This window comes from Carlito syrichta, unplaced genomic scaffold, assembly GCF_000164805.1.
Source record: "Carlito syrichta isolate Samal-C Ts95f unplaced genomic scaffold, Tarsius_syrichta-2.0.1 Scaffold305632, whole genome shotgun sequence".
NCBI classification, from domain to species: Eukaryota; Metazoa; Chordata; class Mammalia; order Primates; family Tarsiidae; genus Carlito; species Carlito syrichta.
Window position 1 is genome coordinate 840,671 of NW_007249728.1, and position 23,816 is coordinate 864,486.

Consider the following 23,816-nt stretch of genomic DNA (forward strand, 5'->3'; position numbering starts at 1 on the left):
CACACACACACACTCTTTTGCATCTGACCAGAGGACGAATGAGGAAGACGTTCCCGCAGATTGGGGCAGCAACTTTCCTCGGCGAGTCTCTGGGCTCGGGGAACAGGAGCGCGCCGATCCTCCGCCGTCTGCGGCCCATGGAGGAGGAGGAGGAGGAGCAGTGATGGGCTAGCGACAGCATCAGGGAGCCCCCAGCGAACTCAGCCTTGCAGCCAGCTCCGCGTTCCCACGCGGTTCCCTCGATCCTGCTCCGGGGGGCTGGAGGAGAGCGCGCAGAGTCCGAACCCGGAGCATCCAGGGAGGATGAGGCGGGTACCCGGCCCGAGTGGGGTGCATCTCGCGGGCGTGCGGCAGCGGCTGTGTCTCGGCATGAATTAAGAAGCCAGGAAGATGGAGCGCGGCGCACTCCTCGCCCAGCCCGGGCTCTGGACCAGGGACACCAGCTGGGCGCTCCTCTATCTCTTCTGCTACGTCCTTCCCCAGACCGCCCCGCAAGTACTCAGGATCGGTAAGTGAGCCCGAAAGCGCCCCAGGCTGCAGGCTCCGGGGACGTGGTCGCTCCCCGCGGCCAACGCGGGCGCAGCGGGTCCCGGGCGAGGCAGCGCGCGCCGGCGCGGGGGCAAGAGCCGGGGACCATGGAGGTCAGTGCGCACGGGAGCCTCCACAAAAGGGGGGAGACGCGTCACTGTTTCCCTCCTGGCGGGTGCCGGGCTTCCCCAGGAGAACCAGGTGGCGGGTGTTTTCAATCTGGGATCCAGGAACGCGGGCAGGAATGCAGGGATCCAGGCTCGCAGGGACTGACACTCTACTCTAGGCTAGGGATGGCACGCGGCTGCAGCCACTGAGTTGGGCGCGGAAGTGAGCTCCCCCAGCCTCCTGGATGGGCGTCCGGCAGTCCAGACCCACGGCCCTGGCAATCTGGGCTCTGGGTCCTCGCAAGCATGCCGGATCTCAAGAGAACACTGGGACCACTAGGCACGTGGGAATATTCTAGAGCCTGTTAGCCCCGAGTCTCCAAGTTTTCATTCCTAAGTTGGATCCTTCCACAAGGAGTCTGCAAAGTCCGAAGGGTTCCACTAAGGTGGTGCAGAGTCTGGATCTGACTTCTGGCTGAAGGTTCAGGGAGTACCATCAGTTGGCAACATCAGACACGTTGCTTTCCGTGTGCTACCCAATTTGCCTTTCCCCGACCTCGCCCCGCTCCTACTTGATCCAGTCCTCAGTCCAGGTAACTCCCTGGAAGTCTCTGGGCTTTCATCTCTAAGAAGATCCAATGAGACTGGAAGGCTGACTATGGGACTCCCCAAGCAGCCCCAAGAGAGCAAAAGGGAAAGGGTGTGGACTCAGGGTCCTCAATGTACAGTACTCACCACCAGGATTTGGTCTATGGAGGAGTAGAGCAACTTCTGTGTTTTGAGGGTTGACAAGCTCTTCACCTCCTTCCTTTCAAACTACACCCGTTTTCTGCTCTCTCAGTTTCATTTGGCCCCCTCCTTCCCCAACCGATTGTGTTTCTTAGAGCCACAGTCACAGAGAGATCCACAGGTAAAGTCGTAACACCACGTGGGTCTTCCAGCTCCTCTCATCTCCCATTTTCGGCAGCATGGGTGAAGTCCTGAGCTCTGAGGATGTCTAACTCACACCCTTTCCAGGAACTGGCGGAATATGCAAGGGATAGTGCAAGGCACTCACACAGTGATGCTTCCAAGCAATTGACATTTCTCAGTAACTGTACTGGTTCTGATCTGCAATTAGCTAGTCCCTTTACAAAATTCAGAACCTACTCCTTTTTTTGTTTGTTTTTTGTTTTTTTCGGGGCAGGGGGTCACAACACTCCCATTTAGGAAAAAAAAAAAAAAATAGAAATTGACGACTTTGAGTCGCACTCTCTCTAGGCAATCTATTTTTTCCAGGAAAGAAAAGATTCCAAATACTAACTTTTATTACAGACTTATGTTTTTGTAGACTGTGGATCACGATAATGTGTATTTTATTGGGTCACTTAGACACTTTACTAAAAGAGTTCTGAAGTATTTCTTTAAAAAAACATTACTATTTATAACTAAAATATCTTTCATATAAAGTAAGTTCTTGGCTTAATATCCTATTTTTATTTCTGCATGCAATCACCCCTACTCACTCCGGTTAGAAAAACATGTATATATATATATATCTTGTGGGCAATACAAAATGAGTAATGAGTGTGTGTGACAACTTCCAGTGCTTATTAACTTAATTGGTGCTTTGCTTTGTGTTACACAATATCTAAGAGAAACATCTAGGGATGCTAGAAATGACTACATTAGCCAATATTCCTCCTTCCTGTACAATAAATGTAAGGTAACATTTTTCTTTTCTGATATTTCCCCAATCTAAAGGAATTCATGGAGGGGGCAAAAAAGGATGTTTTAAGACATATTTGTTCACAGATCTGAGTGTTTATCCAAGCTCCAAGCAATCACAATCATCCATTTCAAGTTAGTTTTCAAAGTGAATACAACCAATATGATTCACTGACTTTAAAATATATGCCATAAGATAATGAGATTTCTTTTTTCTAAATGGGAACCAAATGCATAAAATAAAATTACATGGCTTAGTGTTGTTTATGTGCAATACAAATATCTTACTCCTTCTGGCTTTGTGTGACCTGTGGCTGGCATGGACCCTATAGCCCTGTGTGCACCTAAGGACCAGTGCATACTTTTAAATGGGCAATTCAGCACCATGGAAACCAGCAGCTCAGAGGAAACCTGCCTCTCTACAGTGAGTTTCTCATGTCAGTCGAGTCCAACATTGAACATAAAATATCAAAGGGGTTGGGAACTAAGCCAAAATATGTGTGTGTGTGTGCAAAAGAACAAAATAATTGTATTCTTTTTTAAATCTCTTATCTCTTCATTCTCTTTCCAACAAACCACCAATCATCCAAGCAACCAGTAAAAAGAGGTTCTTGCCTATTAACTTGCATGTTTTTCAGTGACTTATAACATCTAAAAGTAAAGTACAGTAATTTACTTACTTAAATTTCTGTCCTTATGTAGAGAAGGCATTCAAATGCTTGAATGAGTTATTGGTTTACTTTTCTTGCCAGAGTGTTTAAGCTTCAGCTATTGAGAAAAATATATAAAATTTAAGATAAAATTCATGCATAGTAAATATCTGAAAGATCATTGAGTTTACATATATACATGATTTGGGCACATATTGTGAATGTCTGTTGGAAAGTTTACAATCTTATACAGTGGTTAAGAGACACAGAGAAGTAGGCAGGGTACTGCACTCAAGAATCTTCCAAACAGCTTGCTTGAAAAAGAAATAGAGCTGGCTTCTGGGAATTCTGTGGGGCTGCTGGGGTCATTTCTGATGCTCTGTATGCACCAGAGTATGCTAACAACCAGTTAGTTATCTTATACAACTAGTTGATCTGTTAAATTCACAACAACTATCCTCAAATGGGCATCCTACATGTAACTAATGTTTGGAACAGGATCTAGATAACCTTAGTAGATGTGGCTCATCACCATTAATGGAAAAAAAGTCTCTTAATTCCATGTGCATATGCACTTTCTCAGGTAGATGTGTCATATTTATGATAACAGCAAAATGATATATTTACACAGTATATTGTTGTGCATCATATCTACATAGAGATCAACACAGAGGTCATCTCAACATAGAGATCAAGGTAAAAGCAGGATTAAGTTGAGTGGTGGGTACCCAGGCTTTCTGACATATGTTTCGGTGTCAGAAAGTATAGGCTTGAGTCCCCACCTCCATGATTTAATAGATACATCTCTCTGTAAAGTTATTTAGTCTTATTTGACCATTGTTTTTCCATGTGAGAAATGGATTTAAAGCTACAGCCAACTTCACTGGTAAAAGTATAATTGAAATGACTTTAAGCAGTATCTGGATGCATTGTTATTTTTGGTTTTACCACTTTTGTTATTAATATTTTTTTCTGAATACGGACTTAAAAGTTGTTGTGGTGTCTCTTTATAAGACATGAAATATTCTGAGCCCAGATGTCTTCATCTGTGAACTAGTAGTAGTGCTATCTGCCTTTCCTGTTTCACAAGGAAGGATCACATACACTAATTGTTGTAATGTACAAAAAAACAACCAACTAAATAAATATATTACTATTATGCAATTAAATACACCATATAAAGGGAAACATTAAAGAAATGTAGAGAAGTAATGTGCCTGAGCCCGCAGGTTCGAGACCCGCCTGGGCAACTTGGCGAGACCTCATCTATGCAATAAATCAAAAATTAGTCGGCCGTGGTAGCACGCGCCTGTAGTTCCGGCTGATTGGAAGGCTCAGGTGGAAGGATCGCCAGAGCCCAGCAGGTCGAGGCTGCAGTGGCCGGGAGCGGCCACTGCACTCCAGTCTGGGTGACAGAGTGAGACTTCAACTCAAAAAAAAAGAAAAGAAAAGAAAAGAAAAGAAATAATGTGGAAAGTTTTAATAACAATATAATCATTTAAATGCTTTTATTTCATTAGGAGAGGTCCAATTTTATTTTACATCAATCATTATGTTAGCTGTAGCATCATTATTTTTGAATATTTTAATCCAAAGAGTCTCCCAAGTTTTAAGTAATGTTTACATTTGTTCATATTTTTGCTTAAGTATATACAAAGACCCATGACTTTATTTTTTAAGCACTTAATTATTTTGTTATTTTTATATTTATTCTTCATTCAACACATATTCATTGAGTTCTTACTTCCCTATCACAAGCCAAACGCACTTCTAGGTGTAGGACATCCAGCAGTGAACAAAAAGGGCAACATTTGCCCCCTTGAAGTTTCCATTCTGGCAATTTGAATTTTTCATCAATGGTTCAATGTGGACACTTGAAAAAAAATCAAATGTTATTCTCGAAGAATTTTCAATTAATGTTCTGCAATCGATTTGTTGTATTAGTTGCATCATCAACTCGGAATCGGTTCAGGCTTCCAAATAAATAGAGGACAAAGTAGTTTCACACGGCCACACCTGGAGCAGAAATTCAGAGGAGAGTTGCCTTTGTTTAGGAAGATTTGTTTGTTCTAAGGTAGAGTCACCCTGAGAGAGACACCTGTGCCTTCAAAACATATTAGTACTAACATGAACTTGAAAACTTTAACTGGCACATGAAAACTCTGAGAGAGAAGCTAATTGATAGTGTGATAAAAAGGGAGTGCCTGGCGGAGACTGACACATTCCTGCAAATCAGCAGCTTTTTACCTTACGATTTTATCTATATCATTCATCTTTTTATTTAATTGATTTTACAGGCCTAATGCTAACACTACATAGACTTCGACATAGACTTCGACTGCAGCTGCTTTTTCTTTAAGGGTTGTAATTGCCTGATTTCATTGAGAAGAGCACGACTTCACGACTTTGCCTAAGTGCAGTGGCTAGCTAGTAGAAATGAAGGAAATTGAAACTAGCTATTCTAGTCTTGGGTTTTGAGTTCCTTGCATGAAATTATGTCATATTGTGTACGGACTTATGTATGCACTTAGATAACTGTGAATCCTACGTTGAAATTAAGCATAAGAGTAATGAACTCTTGCTCTTAGCTATTCAGGGTAGCTAACTTAAAGTAAGCATGATTTATATTTGAGGCCATTAGCAAAGAGACTATTTAGTATTGTCAGTAGCCTTTCCAGAATTTCTCTTTAGGAAAAGTTCAAGAAACGCAACTCTTAGTGAGAAAGCCTTGCTACCTATGCCTCGCAAGCACACTGCTTTTAGTTAGAGTGTACAGTTAACTGAGATGGATTTAGAAGGAGGACTGAAGAAGATAGTGGTGGTGGTGAGAACACAGAACCTCTCAATACTCTTTTGTTGTTTCAGTGATAACTATCTCTATAACACAGAAAATATCATTTTTAGCCTAAAATTTTCCAAGCACTATTAATACTAGAAAAAAAGAGTAATGGCAGGTTTCAGGTACAAGGGGATTCATACTTTTTCTATCTGACTGACCCTGAGTGACTATTTTACTTTTTTCGTTCATTTTTGTTATCTACAGAAGAGAAAGCAAAAATGCCAAATCCATAGTTTTTGTAAAGATAAAATATGATTATCATGTGTAAAACGCACAACCTGTTATTTACCTTGATGAAAATACCTCCCTTTCTCTCTCTACTAATGAACAGGGCAGGAGTTTTGTGCTCCAGGATTATCTATTTGTCTGGTCAAGTAAGTGTGGGGAAATGTTTTTGCTTGGAGATTCATGAGGCACATTTGTATAACAGAAACAAGAAACTCTGCAGCAAAACCACCACCATCACACACACACAAAAGTCTGCTTATTTTGTTTTATCCAGTATCTTCTACTTTTTAATTATTGGAAGATTCTTTATTTGAATCACAGCTAATAATGTCCCACTGAAGTCATGCTCTCCAGAACATACTTCAGAAAACATTGGCTAATGAAACCACTGAAATTTCAATACACACATCCAAAGTCACATGGTCATACATCCTGCAAATGCTTCAGTCTAACCTAGATTCTGACACTCTTTGTTTCAGAACTTTTTTCACATAGGTTAAAAGTGCACTTAGATGTTTTCTATTTCTTACTCTCTTTTATTTAGAAAATATTTGTAAATCCGCATTTCCTATTCTAAAGTTGTATCGTTTTATTATTTTAACATATGACCTGGGAGAATTTTTCTTGCCTCTTCCTTTCTTCCTTCCTTCCTTCCTTCCTCTTATCTGTCATCTTTTTTTAATCCACTGGACTTGTTTTTTAACATTGTTTTACAAGACTTATCTTTTCCAGGAATATAATTTGTGGTAAAGTAAAGGTCTACCTGTATTTAAAGTTTAACTTACTGATTTATAGTTATCTGATTTTTTATGATAAATTTTTATGGATAAATGGAAATGTCCCAATTAAAAGGAGTGCATCCCAATGAAATCAACTCCATTGATTCATTGTCTTGATTTGCCACTGATATCAAATTTGTCTCAAGTTGAAAAACCCCTACTATTACAGCAACATTATCATATTTATAACAATAAATCAATTGGAAAAATAGTTAATTTTGGAGAAAAAAATTTTAAGAGGTAAAGAGGAAAAAATATTGATTTTGTAATCTTAGTTATTTATAAACTACTGAAAAAATAAAAATTTTTAGAATAACTTTCCCAGGTCACACTTGGACAATATCTTACTTTTCTTTCTTATTAAAAAGTATGGAATTTTTAAAAGTATGTAGTAGAATGCTATATTAAGTTAAGCTAAGATTAGTTACAAATTGGAATTAAGAAGCAATTATATTGACTAAATGATAAGTAAACGTCTATTGACCACAAATTAATTTCACAGAAATAACATCCACAGAAAACATTTTCTTTTCACCCTTTATTTTATATTATTTAACATATTGCTTGGTGCATTAGTTGACTAGATTAGTCTAATTTGAACGATTAGCCCATGTTACATCTTTTGATGAATTGCTAGTTTATTCCTATCCTGACTAAGGAAAGCAAAAAATATGAAACAAAACAACATACAACACCTTATCAACAATCTTTAAAACTTCTATTTAGCAATGTTTCAAAAGGATTCCAACAATGCAGATTTTTATACCAGAATAGTATATGTTTATTTTTATTTGATAGAAATCCAGTGATTGTTATTATTGCCATTGGTTGTCAATTTAAAGACTAGCAGTTCATTGCAACTTGATGGTTTCCTTTAAAAATGCAAAAAAAGTATTAAATCACATGGTTTATTACAGTGAACAAGATCAAGCATACAGACAATCTTAAGGAAAAACTTCTATTTTAATTAGTGATTGATTAAAATTGAAGCTACACACAAATTAGTATATGCACATGCATTGGCTGCTGGAAAGGCCTAGAAACATGACTTTCTAGTAGCAATGAGCACTTCTGGCACCCAGGACTCCTTGGAGAGATGGATGACTCGTAGGACTGGGAAAGGAGATGCACAAGATGATTCTGAAGTATTTTGTAGTGCCAGAAGGTAAGAAAGTGACCCTACAAATCCATACTGATATAGATAAGTGCTATATAAATAACAATGAGAATTAGCAAATCTCCCAAGCAGAAGAGCCAGGTGATCAAGGTCAGCATCACCAGTGGTAAGTCACATTGACAGTATTCACACTTGATGGTATATGATGCAAATGGACCTTTACCTATCTGGTGGTCTTCCTCCCCAAAGCCCAGAACCCTACTCTAAACATGAGAAAACATCAGACAAACTAAATACATGAGCATTCTACAAAGAAGTTGACCAAGACTCATCAAAACAGTTAAGGTCATAAACGACAAGAAGAATCTGAAAAACTATTGCTGCCAAAGAGGAAGCTAAGGGGATAATGAGACAAAATGTAATGTGCTATCCTGAATGGAATCTTGAAACCAAAAATAACATCAGATAAAAACTAAGAAATTTGAAAAAAGACTTTCTTTAATAATAGCTTACTAATATTGGTTCGTCAATTTTTAACAAATGCACCATACTAGTATATGTAATAATAGTAAGAGAAACTGGATGTACAGTGTATGGAAACTCTCTGGACTATGTTCTCAATTTTTCTGTAAATCGAAAACTGTTCTAAGAAATAAAGGTCTATTGAAACAAAAAAGATTCAACCTATATAAAGATTTCTTCTGTTACTGCACCTACCTACTCTGCAGCACATAAAGATCTGTAACTACTTGTATCAAGGGAAATAAAAGGGAAAATTCCTGTCCATTTCATACAGGGTTTTCTAAGAGTATAATTAAAATAAAGACAACAACATTTAATGTTGGAAAAAATCATTAAAGAAATAAACTTTATATAAAAACTGTGATTGATAAAATGTGATGGTTATATGTCTTCTTTAGAATTCTGCAATGAGTTTGTAGAAAATCAGACATTAGTTGTTTCTATTAGCATCTTGGTTTTCAGCTATTATATGGTTTTTTGTACTTAATTAAATATAATTTACCTTTGAATATTGATTCAAACATTGTAACATATTCTGTTAGAGGCATTAAGTGCTGATGTCTTTAAATGCATACTCCTAGGAAACTATTTGCACAGATTTCTTTTCTTAGCAAAATTGCCTAAATATGTCTTTGAAAATCAATATTTAATTCCCAGAGCCAATAAAGTAGTTCATAAATCAAATTAGGAAAAGGATGGTAAAAATCAAAATTTTTTTTTATTATGAAGACTCAATTACAACTTTTAAGGTTTTGGGTTTGTTTGGTTTTTTTTCCTATATTTCAAACTTCTGAAATGTTGAGTTACATATTTTGGCAATCCATAAACAGAAGTTGCATTCTGATGATCTGGCTATATTTATGTTGTATAAGATGTTACTGTACTTTATCTCCTAAAAATGGATTAGTCAGATAGAACCATTCTTCAAGTCTAAAGGCAATATTTGCCTTTTGAATTCTGTGCAGTTTCTTTTGTTCTCAGGATATTTGAACCCTAAAGCTGTTTCCAGACATGTCCACTGAATTGGCAAGAAACTTCATAAATGATTGTGAATCATTTAAATTTTCAATAGAAGAGAATGGTTAAAAATAGCATAATGTTCTCCAGGTTCATTAAGGTTGTCACAAAAGATAATTTTATTCTGTTTTATGCATAAATAATATTCTATCATATATATGTATATATATATACATATATGAATAAAACAACATACAACACCTTATCAACAATCTTTATATAAATACACACACACACACACACACACACACACACACACACACACATACATACACACACACTACATTTTCTGTATATATTCATCCATGATGGAAACTTGGCTATTGTGAATAATGTTGCAATGAGCATGGGAGTGCAGATATCTCTTTGACACGCTAATTTTAATGGCTTTGGATATATACACCCAGAAGTGGGATTCGTTTTTTAAGGAACCTCCATACTGTTTCTTATAATGACTGTACTAGTTTACATTCCCACCAACAGTGCCTATGAGTTCACTTTCCTCCTTATCTTTGTCAACATCCGTTTTTTTGTTTGTTTTGTTTATTCCCTCATCTTTTTAATAATAGTCATTCTTACTAGGATAAGGTACTTAAGAAATAAAGCATCCATTAAATATAATCACTATGATGAAATAAATGGAAAATGCATACAAAATAATATAGATCACACTGTATGGTACATATTTGGACTGGGAATTTATACAATTCATTCTTACTTGTAGATGACAGATTTTCGTTAGCGAATGTGGAAAGAGGAAGTTCATTGGTTTTGTTAAGATGGTGGAATTGCGGGTGATTTTTTTTTTTCATTTTGATTAATGTGTTTTTTCCCATTTAAACATGATTGGTTAAGTTTACCATCCTGTAGATTCTAGATTATTGAAGCAGTCATTTGCCTGCAGATTGCCACAGTGAAAAGTGCACTGCACATCGAGTATTTCCAGCTGTATTTGTTCTTAGATTGCCATGTCGCATAATCTTTCAGTAAATCCATCGCCTTGTCTGTCAGAGAGTAGCTAGTGGTGAACAACTGCATGGCTGCAACAGCTAATTTCCAGATCTGCAATCCCCTCTACAATGTCTGCTTTATTTTATTGTCATTGGAACAAACTCAGATGCTATGTGGAGATATGCAGCTGTGTTATATTTCACATCTACAGCCACAATAGCAAAGGATAAACACCCTGTCCATGAAAGCTGGTGGTGGAGGCGGAGGGACAAGTAGAGCAAGGAGGCATAAGAAGCACACAGTAGGTGCCAACTCACTATGTCTTTAAAATATTCTTAGGCTACAGGTGCTTTTGAAATGAACTTCATTCATTTCCTTGTAATTAAACTTAACCAGGCACACACGCCCCTCTTTCCACTGGGGTCACATCAATGTCCTCACTGTCAATTTAAAATATAATTTCTTACGAATCTGTTTTCTCCCATCTCCCTTTAGAGATAAAAGACTGAGAGGCATTTGCTGTCATTCCTTCAGGACATCCACTAGGGTGAAGATTGTTCCAACTGATCGGCCTCTAATGTCATTGCATCTGCCGCCCACATTCCTGACTGGGGAGCCCCACATGGCTCTATCTCCTGCTGCTGATCCTTCCAGACTCAGCACATTCTCCATCTGGTATCTCATTAGGCTGTTTACCCAGCACCTCATCAGGGTGGAATCCATGACCCACACAGCAGCACCCAGCTAAAGTGACCTTCAAGCCTTGCTTGTTTTCTCAGGTCCTTTTTGTCCAAGTATACTTTACCTTAATCTCAGCCCTGCTGGAGGCACCTTGAGTGGCAAAGAGTGCACCATGGTTCTTCACTCCCAGAGACCCAACTGAACGTGGGCATAGGCTCTCCCCAAACCTTAGGGAGTCTATTGGTCTTCTGTCTAGACTCCAGGTTTCCCAACTATAAAGAAGGAAAACATGAAACTGAATTTCTGTATTATCACGCTTTGATCCCAACTCTGTGGTCCAGGCTATAAACACTATGGTGGCATTTAAAGCAAAGTTTTAAAAATTAAAGCAACAATGAAAGAAGCAATAATGACAATCTTTTAAAGATTCACTTTTTTTGTCCCTACAACAGAGAGCCAAGATTTTAGGACATCTCCATCTCTGTTTCTCTCTTTGTATTATATATAATGGAAATAATATATAATATACTAATAAATATACACATGTGTAATAGATGCATATGTGTGTATTTATCATGGATTATTTCCATTAGTATATAAAACATTGCGCTCACATATTACTACATATATTTATTACATATATTATTATATACATTACAATACAGAATACTGAATACATATACAGATAGTGCCAAAAAATGCATACACATTTTAAGAAATGAAAATAGTGTATTAAAATTGTTATTCTCAATATATATTGATAACAAAACATTAACACAAGTCGAATTACTGGAGGACTTGTTGCTATGTGAGGCCTCCTGGATCTTCCTTTATGTATATCACACTAGTACCATGCATCTCAGACTTCTCACAAATGTGTACATTTATTAGGTGTGTTTGAGGTTCTGTTGCATTCTCACACTTCCAATGCCACTGTACTTCCACAACGTTCTTGAATTTCAAATACCACTTCAAAATAGTCTTGTACTTCCATCATTTTATTTGACAGTCCTGCCTGTTGCATGGTGATGCTAGCATTCATTTGATTATCACCATCTTTTGAATGAATGTCATACTACAAATTGCCATAGTAATTCAATTCAACTTTGAAAAGTAATACATAAATAACATCTCTTAAAATGTGTTCATGATTTTTTGGCAGTCCTGGGATAATCTTATATAATAAACATATGTATATTCTTCTTATTATATAAATGCATGCATATATATATACATAGATATGCCATATATTGTTTCTTTAACATATATTTTATATTGTATACACATATTATTACACATATTACAATATATACTACATATAATAAATACTATACATATCTTAGATATATTCCCATATATGTTCGTGTAAATACATATAAAGATTCCAATTTTTGCATTTTTCTCTGTACCTTGCCTATATTCTACCTGGGAAGAAATCATAGAAACTTTCATTGCATTTTGAAAAACTAGGCACAGGCAATAGGATAAACAACCTGTCCATGAAAGCTGGTGGTGGAAGCAGAGGGACAGGTAGAGCAAGGAGGCATAGGAAGCACACAATAGGTGCCAACTCACTATGTCTTTAAAATATTCTTAGGCTATGGGTGCTTTTGAAATATCTGCTCTATCATAATACTATAAGAAAAGGATTGACAACAGCAGGAAACTGTTGGTGGGGGGGATGTGGGACTGGCAGTAGTGGAAATCTGCCTGGGGAAGGAGGGGCACACCTCATCAACAAGGGTACCTGCACACTGAATATTTCTAAACCTATCCTTGAATTGTACCCCAGAATTTTTAAATAAAAAATTTAAAAGTTAAAAAAAAAGAAATAGCTGTTCTGTAGCTCATGATAATATCCCTATGGGTCACACTGAGCAACAGGGAATATATCTGAGGCCTAATTAACGTGAAGAATTGATAATATTTTGCTACATTTGTGGAACATTTTTCAGCAAATAGAAAGTGTTATATTGCAAATAAAATACTGTAAGAAAAATAGTAATTTTATAGAAAATACAACAAAATCGTTGTAAATAATTGTTCATTATTAGTTTAACATAAGCAGCATATACTGCTTGGAATCATAATTATAACTAAATGGCAAAGAGAAAAAAATGAGAGCAGAAAATTCCTTTGAAGGAGCTATAAAAGATGTATAAGTTTAAATACCAGGGCTGCCAAATATATATATATACATTTTAAGAGATGTTATCTATGTATTACTTTTGGTTCACTGTAATCAGAAGTGTCTGGATGCTGATGGTAACCACTTTAAGTCCTCTTGTAATTACAAAAGTCAAACATAACTTGTATTCACTTTTTGTAATTGGTATATATTGAGTAGCATAATAATTTAATACAGCTTTTTTTTCCCCTTTCTTAAAATGTGTATACATTTTTGGCACTTTCTGCATATATTTAAAAATATTTTTGTATAATATGTTTACCAAAACATATAAAAATATACAAATAAACTAAGAATAATAGTACCTGAGACCAGATCTTAAAGTTCATCTTTTTCATCTGACGAGAAAATGAAGATCCCAGAAAATAAACTGATATACTCAATAATCAAGCCACAGTGTGTGATATTCTTCTCACTGCTTTTTCTGGCATCTTTGTTTTTTTTATACAACTCATTTGAGAAGCATTAAAAATCTGTACTTGAATGAATGAGAAATAGTAATCAACCAGTAAAACACATAAAAGTTTCATAGTACAAGGAACACAGAACTAATTAGCATAGTTTCTTTAAGTCAAGATAGTCTCCATAGAGATGTTAAGTTTTAAGGTGTGCCTTAAGGCTGAGAGTGGAGACAGGAAATGGAAGTGAGGCCTGAAAGATCATTATTGTAAATATTCAGATCTAGGAAAATTGTAACACCCAAGGGAAATATCTACAAAGAAATCTTATAAATAAAAACATGTGGTAAGTGGACCTTGAACATTTATCATAACACTATAAGAAAGGGTTTGGCAGCAGCAGTACACTTCCAGGGTAGGGGAGGGCATATAACATCAATAAGGGTAACTTATCTCAAACCAGGTGAAGTGAGGACCAAAGGCAGGCCCAAACTTTACCTGTAGAATGACCACTTATCTACATAATCCTGTATTGCACTCCACATCTTTAAAATAAAATAAAATTTAAAAATTTTAAGAAATTTTAACAGAAATGCATTAAACTATACATATGGAGGTTTAAAAAAACCCAACTTTGTATTATCTAGGTACTTCTGATAAATTTATCTTACTCTCAGAAAACATTAAAATTAGCAATTACAAATAAGTGGGACAGGCCTGGCCCTGTTGCTCATGCCTGTAATCCCAGCACTTTGGGAGGTCGAAGCAAGAGGATTGCTTGAGCCCAGGGGTTCAAGACCAGCCTGGGCAACTTGGTGAGCTTTCACCTCTACAATAAATCAAAAACTTAGCTGGACATAGTGGTATATGCCTGTGGTTCCTGCTACTTGGAAGGGTGAAGTGAAAGGATCACCTGAGTCCAGCAGGTCGAGGCTTTGGTGGGCATGAGAGTACCACTGCATTCAAGCCTGGGTGGCAATGTGACTGACAAAAAAGAGGAGAGAGAGGAGGAAGAGAAGGAGGAGGAGAAGGAGAAGGAGGAGGAGGAGGAGGAAGAGGAAGAGAAGGAGAAGGAAAGGAGAAGAGGAAGAAGAAGAGGGACAAAGTATAGCAGTTTATAATAATTCGAGTGTATGGTCATTATATTTTTGTTACCCATTTTCATTGGAAAGATTTAAGCAAATGAGTGTTACCCTTTGGTTAGGCCATATACATGTGCATACAAGGGAAGAAGACTGAGGAGTTGTATTTATCACTTACTTTGTGAGAATGTCATAAAAAATCAGAAAGGCAGCCAGCCCAATGTGTGGAACTTTGAGATACATTGTTCCACTTCTATATCACATGCAAGGAAAGTGAGATTGAAGGTATAATTAATATGCTATTTATAAAAAACAAAATTCGTGAAAAATTCCTGGAGCGCATACTAGAATAAGTTTTCCATACTATTCCTTAAGTCTATACCGCCCCTTTGGTTTTTTTGTTGTTGTTGCTGTTTTGTTTTTGTTTTTTGGGTGGGAGTCTCACTCTGTCGCCCAGACTGGAGTGCCGTGGCCGCTCCCGGCCACCGCAGCCTCGACCTGCTGGGCTCCGGCGACCCTTCCGCCTCAGCCTTTCGAGTAGCCAGAATTACAGGCGCGCGCTACCACGCCCAGCTGATTTTTTGATTTATTATAGAGATGAGGTCTCGCTGCCCAGGCGGGTCTCGAACCCACGGGCTCAGGCAATCCACTCACCTCAGCCTCCCAAAGGCGCGGGATTACAGGCTGAGCCACCGAGCCCGGCTTCCGCCCCTTTGTTTTATGTGAAGTAATCTTTCAAATTGACTTCTGGGTTTTGCAAAGTAACATTTGACCTTTTCCTCTTCCTGCAGAGGATGAAGTTTTAATTTATGTATTTGCACACTCTCTGTTATTTACTTATTCATTTATTCATTCTTATATTTATAGCATGTCTTATTCTAAAAATATTTTAAAGGCTTATAGAAATACATACATTATAACCTGATAAAATACATTAATGAAATGGAGGTAAAGGTGAAACAAGATTAAGACAAGGGTGTTTCCTTGAAAAGATGCCAGAAGTGGACCAGAAAATTTTATCTGCACTTTTTAGCAGCTGAAGTAAGAAGGGAAATGGGACAAATTCCAGAGTTCAGGGGGTCAGGTCAGGTTGCGTAGACAAATTACAGGTTAAAAAAACAGAAGAAATTTATCCTGTAATACTGATGAAGGAAAATGTTGTAGTATTCTAAGTAATATACCTGTGATAACATCAGTAGTGTATTACATACATCTGTTTCTTGTAAAATAGAACTTGCAACAGAATACAAAGTTGTATTCTAGCTCAATACAACTCTATAACAAGACACCACATGTTAATCATAACATTTCTACAAAACATTTTCGCATGGAACTCTCAATTAGTTTCATTTGATATAGGACTAAAATTATAATAACTAGGGGAATGGATGACATGCATCTCACCTCATTATCATTTATAATTATTGCTCCTCAAGTCTGAACCTTTTCTGAAGGAGAGTCCAAGAAAAATGGGGTGTGTGATAAAGTGTGCATTTCTGCTTAGAGGTTGATCCATAAACATCAGAGGTCCTTTTTTGAAATTGAGAAACCCAAACAAGATACCTCATGGAGTAGAAGACTACCTTACCTCTGTGTGAATGAGTCACTTGGAAGCACGGCCAAGATTTCACTCAAAACATCATGTGAGTTCATCACATTAAATACCCAAATAGGTGATAGTCATTTGTGTACACTGGAGAACAAGACAACAAATACTGTCAAATATTGACAAGAGCCATTAAAAGGGAAAAAAAATGAAGCAAAAGGGAAAAAATAAATCTCTTTGAAATATTGAATTTAAATAGCTTGCCTTTCAAATAAATCTAAGATAGGTAAGTGAAGAACTGTACATTGATTTTCTGTAGAAACATTTATAAACTGATAACATGTTCAGTATAGCCTACCCATCATGGTGATTGCATTTCAAAGTAGTTGGTCTTAGCCTTTTTTACAGTAGCTACAGAATAAAAGCTATCATGTCATGAGATCAATGCTTTATATATTTTTGATATTTTCTGCAGATTCTGAAAAACAACTTTAAATTTTGTATAATTTCTTGCCCTTTTTGATATATAATAATTTCTTCATTTTGTTTTCCTTAGATTTTATATTTTCTACTTGCTTAACCATGTTTTTTTTGTTTTTGTTTTTTGTTAACAATCTACTTTGCATATCTTGGACTAGTCAGTGATAAAGCTTAAATCTTTTCTATCCCCTCTGAACCTTTCAGATACTCCTCCGTAATCCTAATCATCTCTTAGCAAAGCCCCTTTTATTTAACAGGACTGTTGATTATATAAGGCTGAAGGGGAATAACTAAATTTTGTTTGCTAGCCTGTGTCCTAACATCAAACTTGTCCATATTTGTTCAGACTTTATATTTTAGAGTACTACAATGAGTTTATGATTTAAACCCAAGAAAAAAAACCTGAAACATTGTAGTGTTTTCATTTTAGGTTTTGATATTTCTCGGCAGATCCTGTAAAACAACTTTAAATTTTGTACAATTTCTTGTCTTTTTTTTAAAGAAAGAAAACACTATTTAAAACTCCATGCTATATTTTATTCTCCAACCCACACTTCTCTACTTTGCTGAAAAATAATTTGATAAAGCTAAAGATTTCTGTCACATCAGTAAAATGCTGAGGTGAGCTGCAAATCGAGTTAATGATAGCTTCCTTCAATTTCATATGTTTATTATTGCAATTTTTTACAATCCTTATCTAGTCTCCTCTCTTTCAAATATTAATATGAATTCGGTACATAAGAAATTATGCAGAAGTACAAGTTCTTTTATAGCTGCCTGAGAAAAGCTTGAAATTGACATTTTCACTGAAAAGTAATGCACAGAATAGGAAAAAAACAAAAACAAAAAACAAACTTCTTCCTTGCCTTTGAAAGAGGGAAAATGTCACATTGCAAATTCATTTGTAGTCATCCAAATCAACATATTTCATAACTTTATTGACAACACAATTCACACTCAGTAAAAAGGAAATACCCATTTACACATACACATAAACACACCATGTAACAGAATTGTGTAAATCAGCACACTAGTCCTTAAAAAAAAAAAAAAAAAGGAAAATGACAAAGGAAAGTGATTGCTTTCTGGCTAATGTAGATGCATAGATTTGGAAAAACCATTTTCTCTCCTGCAGTCTGGTCTTATGCACCAAACACTCATATCTTTGATTCTTCCTGGAAAGAAAAAAATTCCACAATTCTCTCTGCATATTATTCCAAAAATCTGCTCAAAAATGGTGATTTGTCATAGGACTCAGTAATGAAAATGAAGTTATAAAGGAACGAGGAACACAATAGCAGAAGTAATGAGTTGAACCTTAGTCAATTTTAAATCAAGTAGCTGCTTTCATTGATGTTTAAATAATAATGTAAGTATAATTGTTGCATGTAAACATGAAGAAAATTAGATAAAAGGAAAAGAAAATGAAAACAAATGTATTTGGGTTGCTCCTAACATATATTGTGATTTCTTTTTCTAGAATTGCTTTTTCTGAGATTCATAGTATCCATGCAACATTGTTAAAGATATAATCATTTTTGCACAATAAAAACTATATGTTTATTAAATTATTGAAAAATATGAAGAACAGTAGAATGATAGGCATTTTTAAGATAATTATAAAATCAGCTTTATTCCACCACAGAAATTATTTTTTTCCACAGTGTTTGGTATTCACTGAAGAACTAAACAAATATATAAGAAACATTTCAAAAATAAAAAATGTTAGAGGTTTTATCAATTCACCTTAAAATTCAAATATTTTTTGTTGGACATGGATCATTTGATACACATTGTTATATACCATGTTTTCATTGTTATTCCAAGGTAGAAAGTAATTATTCCTGCTATAACCATTTCATTGATGTGGAAATTGAGGCCAGATTTCCACAAAATTAAATCAATGGAGAGTGATCTTGTATATAATTCCAGAGTAGAAAGATGCATTTTGCGAATACATTGTCCAGTTTGTCTGCATAACCTAGATTCAGATCATTGCCAACCCTTCCTTTCATCTAATTTTATTTACAGAACTATATAGGATTATTTTAGTGTGCTGTCAAAAACAAAGGTAAATTCACTTATCTCCAATTACTCTTAGCCTGTCTTAAGGTAATGACCATCTGGTATCTGAAGAAATATAAGTGTATTGTGAGTAGTAGTTTTAAAATTAAAATTCTTAATTTACAACTAAATTTATTTTAGAACCTTGACTAATTCCATTTTTCAGGCTTTTAGTGTACACTAATTTGCATAGCCATATTAAAGTGAGCTTATGTGCCAAGAAACAAAACCAAATTCAATAGACTTAATTAAAAGCACAAGGAAGCTGAGTAAAATTTTAAATATTAGAAGTCTGACCTATGCTAACCTTTTATTTTTTATTTATAAAGACTCAACTTTTACTTAAAAACCCCTAGAGAATGATTACAGATTAAGATATTTTAAAACTGTAAAATAAAACCATTAAGAATGGCAATGATTTGAATTAATAATATTCTTAGTGGGTTGTATAATGAGGACTAACATGCCAAACCATTATTTTTATTGTGAAGTATATTGGGAAAACATTGTACCAGCATTTCAACAGCACTATTCCATTACACTTATATATTAATTTGAATCTGTCACGTTATTCCTTTAGAACACTGATATTCAACCAGTGTTGTATATGATGTTTTCTGCCATGTTTTCATTGTTATTTCAAGGTAGGAGATAATTTTTCCTACCATAATTCATTGATGTGGAAATTGAGGCCAGATTTCGTGCACAAAATCAAATCAATGGAAAATGACTTATTTATTTAGTTGTTTTGCTTTTTGTCCTCAGGGGACATTTGACAGCTTCTGGAGACATTTCTATTTGTTTCCACTTGTGGGGGTGGTGGGAAATGCTCCTGGCATTTAGTGGGTGGAGGTTGAGTGCTGCTGGGTATCCTACAATGCACAGGGTAACCCCCTCACAACAGATATCTAACCAACCCAGAATGGCAACAGTACGGAGATTGAACTTTGGGATTGAGATTATGAACACAAACCTAGTATAGGTTTAGTGTAGATGTTTTGCAAATCTTACTCCAGAGAACAACAAATAAAATAAAATAATGAATCTATTCTCAGATGGCAGGGATAGAGGCCACATACCATGGTAATGTTTTGCCATGAATCAGGAACATAGCTTTTGATAACACTTCTCTTGATCTTCTGAAATCATGTCCATCAGAAACACAAAACAGATACTGCAGTGAGTTATCAAATCAGGAATAAAAATGGGCTTTACCTGATGATTCTCCAATCTTTTTGAGTATCTACTACATTGCAGACACTAGGTTTACATGACTGATCATAATAGGCAGTCTGTTTTCATGGGTGTACACTACAGGAAAGGCATATTGACATGAATTAAATGATCACACAAATAATTACTTGGTTGTAAACGAAAACTATTATAAATGAAAGGGTCATAGTTCTATGATCTTCCTTGAGTGGAAAAAACTTGACAAGTTTAAATAAGATCAAAGAAACTTTCCCAGAGTGAGACATTTTTTTTAGTTTAAATCTCTAAGAAAAGTATTTCTGAGAAGTTGCTTTTATTAAAGGGGAGAGGACTCTACGTAGGGGAACAATATATTCAGAAATCCAAAAGCTGAAAATGTGTCTCTTCATTAACAATTGCTATTTTATCAATACCTTTCATTTGCGTGTCAGCACATGTATATACAATGTCTTTGCCTGATAACTCTTCCTATGTTATGGGAAAAATAAAGCTATTTCTTAGGATAAATTTGCAATGTAGAACCAGTTGTTTAACCAATGACTATCTCCCCCAAAGATAAGATTTAAAACTTCTCTTTGAAGAAATAGAGACATGAAATAGAATGTTCTTATTATCTCCTCAGGGACAATGAACAAAGGAGCAGAGTAGGGAATTTCTAGGAAAAAATTAAAAATATATTTGTCTTTGCCTAAATCTTGGTTGATTCTCATCCTATTCTGCCTCTGGGAGAGTCCTCCTGTCTCTGTAATGTTTCTTCTGTCCCTATGACCATCCCTGGCCAAAGAACATGGGGAATCTAAGAATGTCAGATCCAGAAAGGCTTCACAACTTTTTTTTTTTACAAGTTAAGAAAACTGAGGCACAAAACTTTTCTATTTAATATCTGTTTTCAAACTAAGTGCTATCCTGACGCATGTTGGTCCCACTTAAGGGTGACTGTTTTTAACATAACTTAAAAGTGTGCCATCTGCTTTCTCTTGGGATACTGCCCTAGACAGAGATTTATTGCAACTGGGCTGAAACACCTCTTGGGAAAACAATGAAATCATTAAGGTAACATGAGTGTGCAACTTAATGTGTGTATCAGACATTTTCCACCTACACATAATCATTTCAACTAGGTTTATCTGCAATATACCATTTTAATAATGTAGTATATAGATTGCTTCGTGACATTTATTTATTTAGTAGTTTTGCTTATTTTTCAGTTAGTTACCAGGGCATGTGTACTTAGTGAATATATTTGGTAAATATATTGTGTAAATACACACATTTCACATTATTATGTGTTATATAAGATGCCCCAAAATGAGACTTGATCCTTGCACTTAAAGGTTTTCAACTTATGTAGAAGAGATATAACATTTACTGGTGAATACTGAATTATTCAAGAGACTGGTTATGGATATTCTGTACATTTTAATCTCAGATCCACCTCTCACTATGTGTTGAAACTGGAAAAATTACACAGCTTCTCAATTTTCTTGTCTATAAAATAAGATTGGTTATGTCTACTTCACTGGGCTTTTGAAAAGATTAGCTGATTATATGGAAAGTGATTAGCACAGCGTTTGGGAACATGGTTAATACTTAAGAAAAGTTAATTGTTGTTATTAATGTTACCATTACTTCATTTGCACATAATTATTTGTGATTTATAATGAAATTTATATTTTTAAAAAACTTCTTAGCAATACTAAGTGGTAGCTACTGTCAATATTATTCCCATTTTGAAGATGAGAGAACTTAACAGAGAGAATAAATTAAATAACCAGGTTCACATGGCAAGTTAGTGGTAAACTAAAATCATGGATTTTTTGACAACTTTTACCCTAAAATATACTACATTCCTCAAAAATTTTTATCCTAAAATATACCACATTCTTCAAAAAGTCACAAAGTACATATTATAGAGTCTATAAATTCTCAGAAAGTTATTCATTTATAGAATTGAAGTATCTGAATTTCTATGCTCTGGATATATATATGGATATATTGATCCTTGCACATATATATATATATATATATATATATAACATATATTATATGAGATATGTACTTGGCTCCATTAAATCAATATTGTGCCAACAAGTTTATAGAAAATTCTTGGTCTAAAACGGTGCATGCACATCAAGAAATATATGGCTTATTTGAAGCAGGCATTACATTCTTGTCAGAGAGATTCTGTTGGTTAATTTAAATACCATATGCTTATTCTTTATGTTTTTTATAAACCAAAGAGGGTCTCCACAGTTCAGAAATGTGAATTCTATTTTAGAAGGTATTTTATTTTCACAAAAGCTAATTTAGAGTGAGAAAGTAGTTGTGAAGTCATTTGGAAATAAAACAACTTTGAATAAGAAGGTCTAATCCTAACTATTTGTAAAGTTCTACTGACATGGTATATTAGGATAATAAATCAAGGATAGACACTGCTTATTTAATAAGTCAATAAAGTTTGTATTGCACATTATGTTTTTATTTTACTCCTAGCCTCATGTGAGTCATGTGTTCAGGAAATGCATATTGTATCTCTGTTTTGTGGAAATCATAGGCTGCTATAAAGCTTCAGAGAGGAATGTGAACTAAGCCAGAGAAAACTAGGGAAGACACAAATCAACTCTAGAATTATTTCAACAGGATGAGTCAACATATTTTTATAAATTAACAAAATAAAGGAGTTTTATCCACAAATCAGCAGGAGAAATCTGAAATAGATAAAATATCTGAGTTTGAGGCATTAAATACTTTGTCTCACTTTCTATATTTACAAGAAATGGTAAGATTCCTACATCACAACACTTTTATAACTGGCATAAACATTAAGTTCATATAAAGTTATTCCCATTAATTAGTTTCTAACTTCAATAACTTTTAAAACTGTAAACACTTTAATCATTCATTTCATCATATTAGAATTTCTTTAAACATATAGTATATTAATTACTCTTGGCTTATGTCTTCTGCTTTTTCCAAGAATTTTCCATTTTTGATTATTATTTTGGTTGGATTGTACATTTATATTTTTAGCGCAAAACATCAAAACACTAAAATATCTTTAATATTCATTTATGTGGATTCTACACATCTTCTAGCTATTTAAGTTGCTCTTGAAAAGGTTTTATTTTTTGTATGCTTTCAATTTTGTTTTATCTCATTTCAGTCCTTTCTGCTTTTTTTTTTGTGATCACATTCTTAGTCTATCAATACTGCATCATTCTTGTACTTTGAATAGATCAGATCTATGTATGTATGCATAGTAAACTCTCTTTAGCAAATATTGGCTGATTTTGTATAACCTCAGGGGGTTTGTCATATATTTAAATTTTTCTGAAAGATGTCTGGGCTATGTTATTTAAAACCCAGTATACAGTAAAATTTAATTGTCTGATGTGGAAATATGGGAGGCCCAGAGTAGCTTTATATTTCTGACCAATAAAGAGCTAATTTCGGCTATTAATGCGTGTGTGTGTGTGTGTGTGTGTGTGTGTGTGGTTTGAGGATTTGTCATTGATCTGTTTAGCTTACAGTGTCCAGACAATAAGCCAGGCCCTGAGGGCTACCTGGTAAAAAGGTAGACATGATTCTTGTCTGCAAGGATGCTTGTGGGCAAGATTAAGTAGAAGCAAAGAAAAACATAAAATACAAGTAGAATTACATTCATGAAAGAAAGAAATGAAATTCATAGAGACTGAATAAGCTAGTTATGAAAGGAGAGGA

The 23,816-nt window shown here is 35.4% G+C and overlaps 1 protein-coding gene across 1 annotated transcript in view; it reads left to right on the forward strand.

Annotated features, from left to right (window-relative positions):
* Positions 1 to 14: 14 nt before the first annotated feature.
* Positions 15 to 23,816, forward strand: part of GRIK1 (glutamate ionotropic receptor kainate type subunit 1) — a gene marked incomplete at its 3' end in the record, with an annotated part of 308,353 nt that continues 284,551 nt past the window's right edge. Inside the window, exon 1 of the mRNA XM_008061876.1 lies at positions 15 to 508. Coding sequence (XP_008060067.1) covers positions 391 to 508 — 118 coding nt within the window. The remainder of the gene's footprint in view (positions 509 to 23,816) is intronic.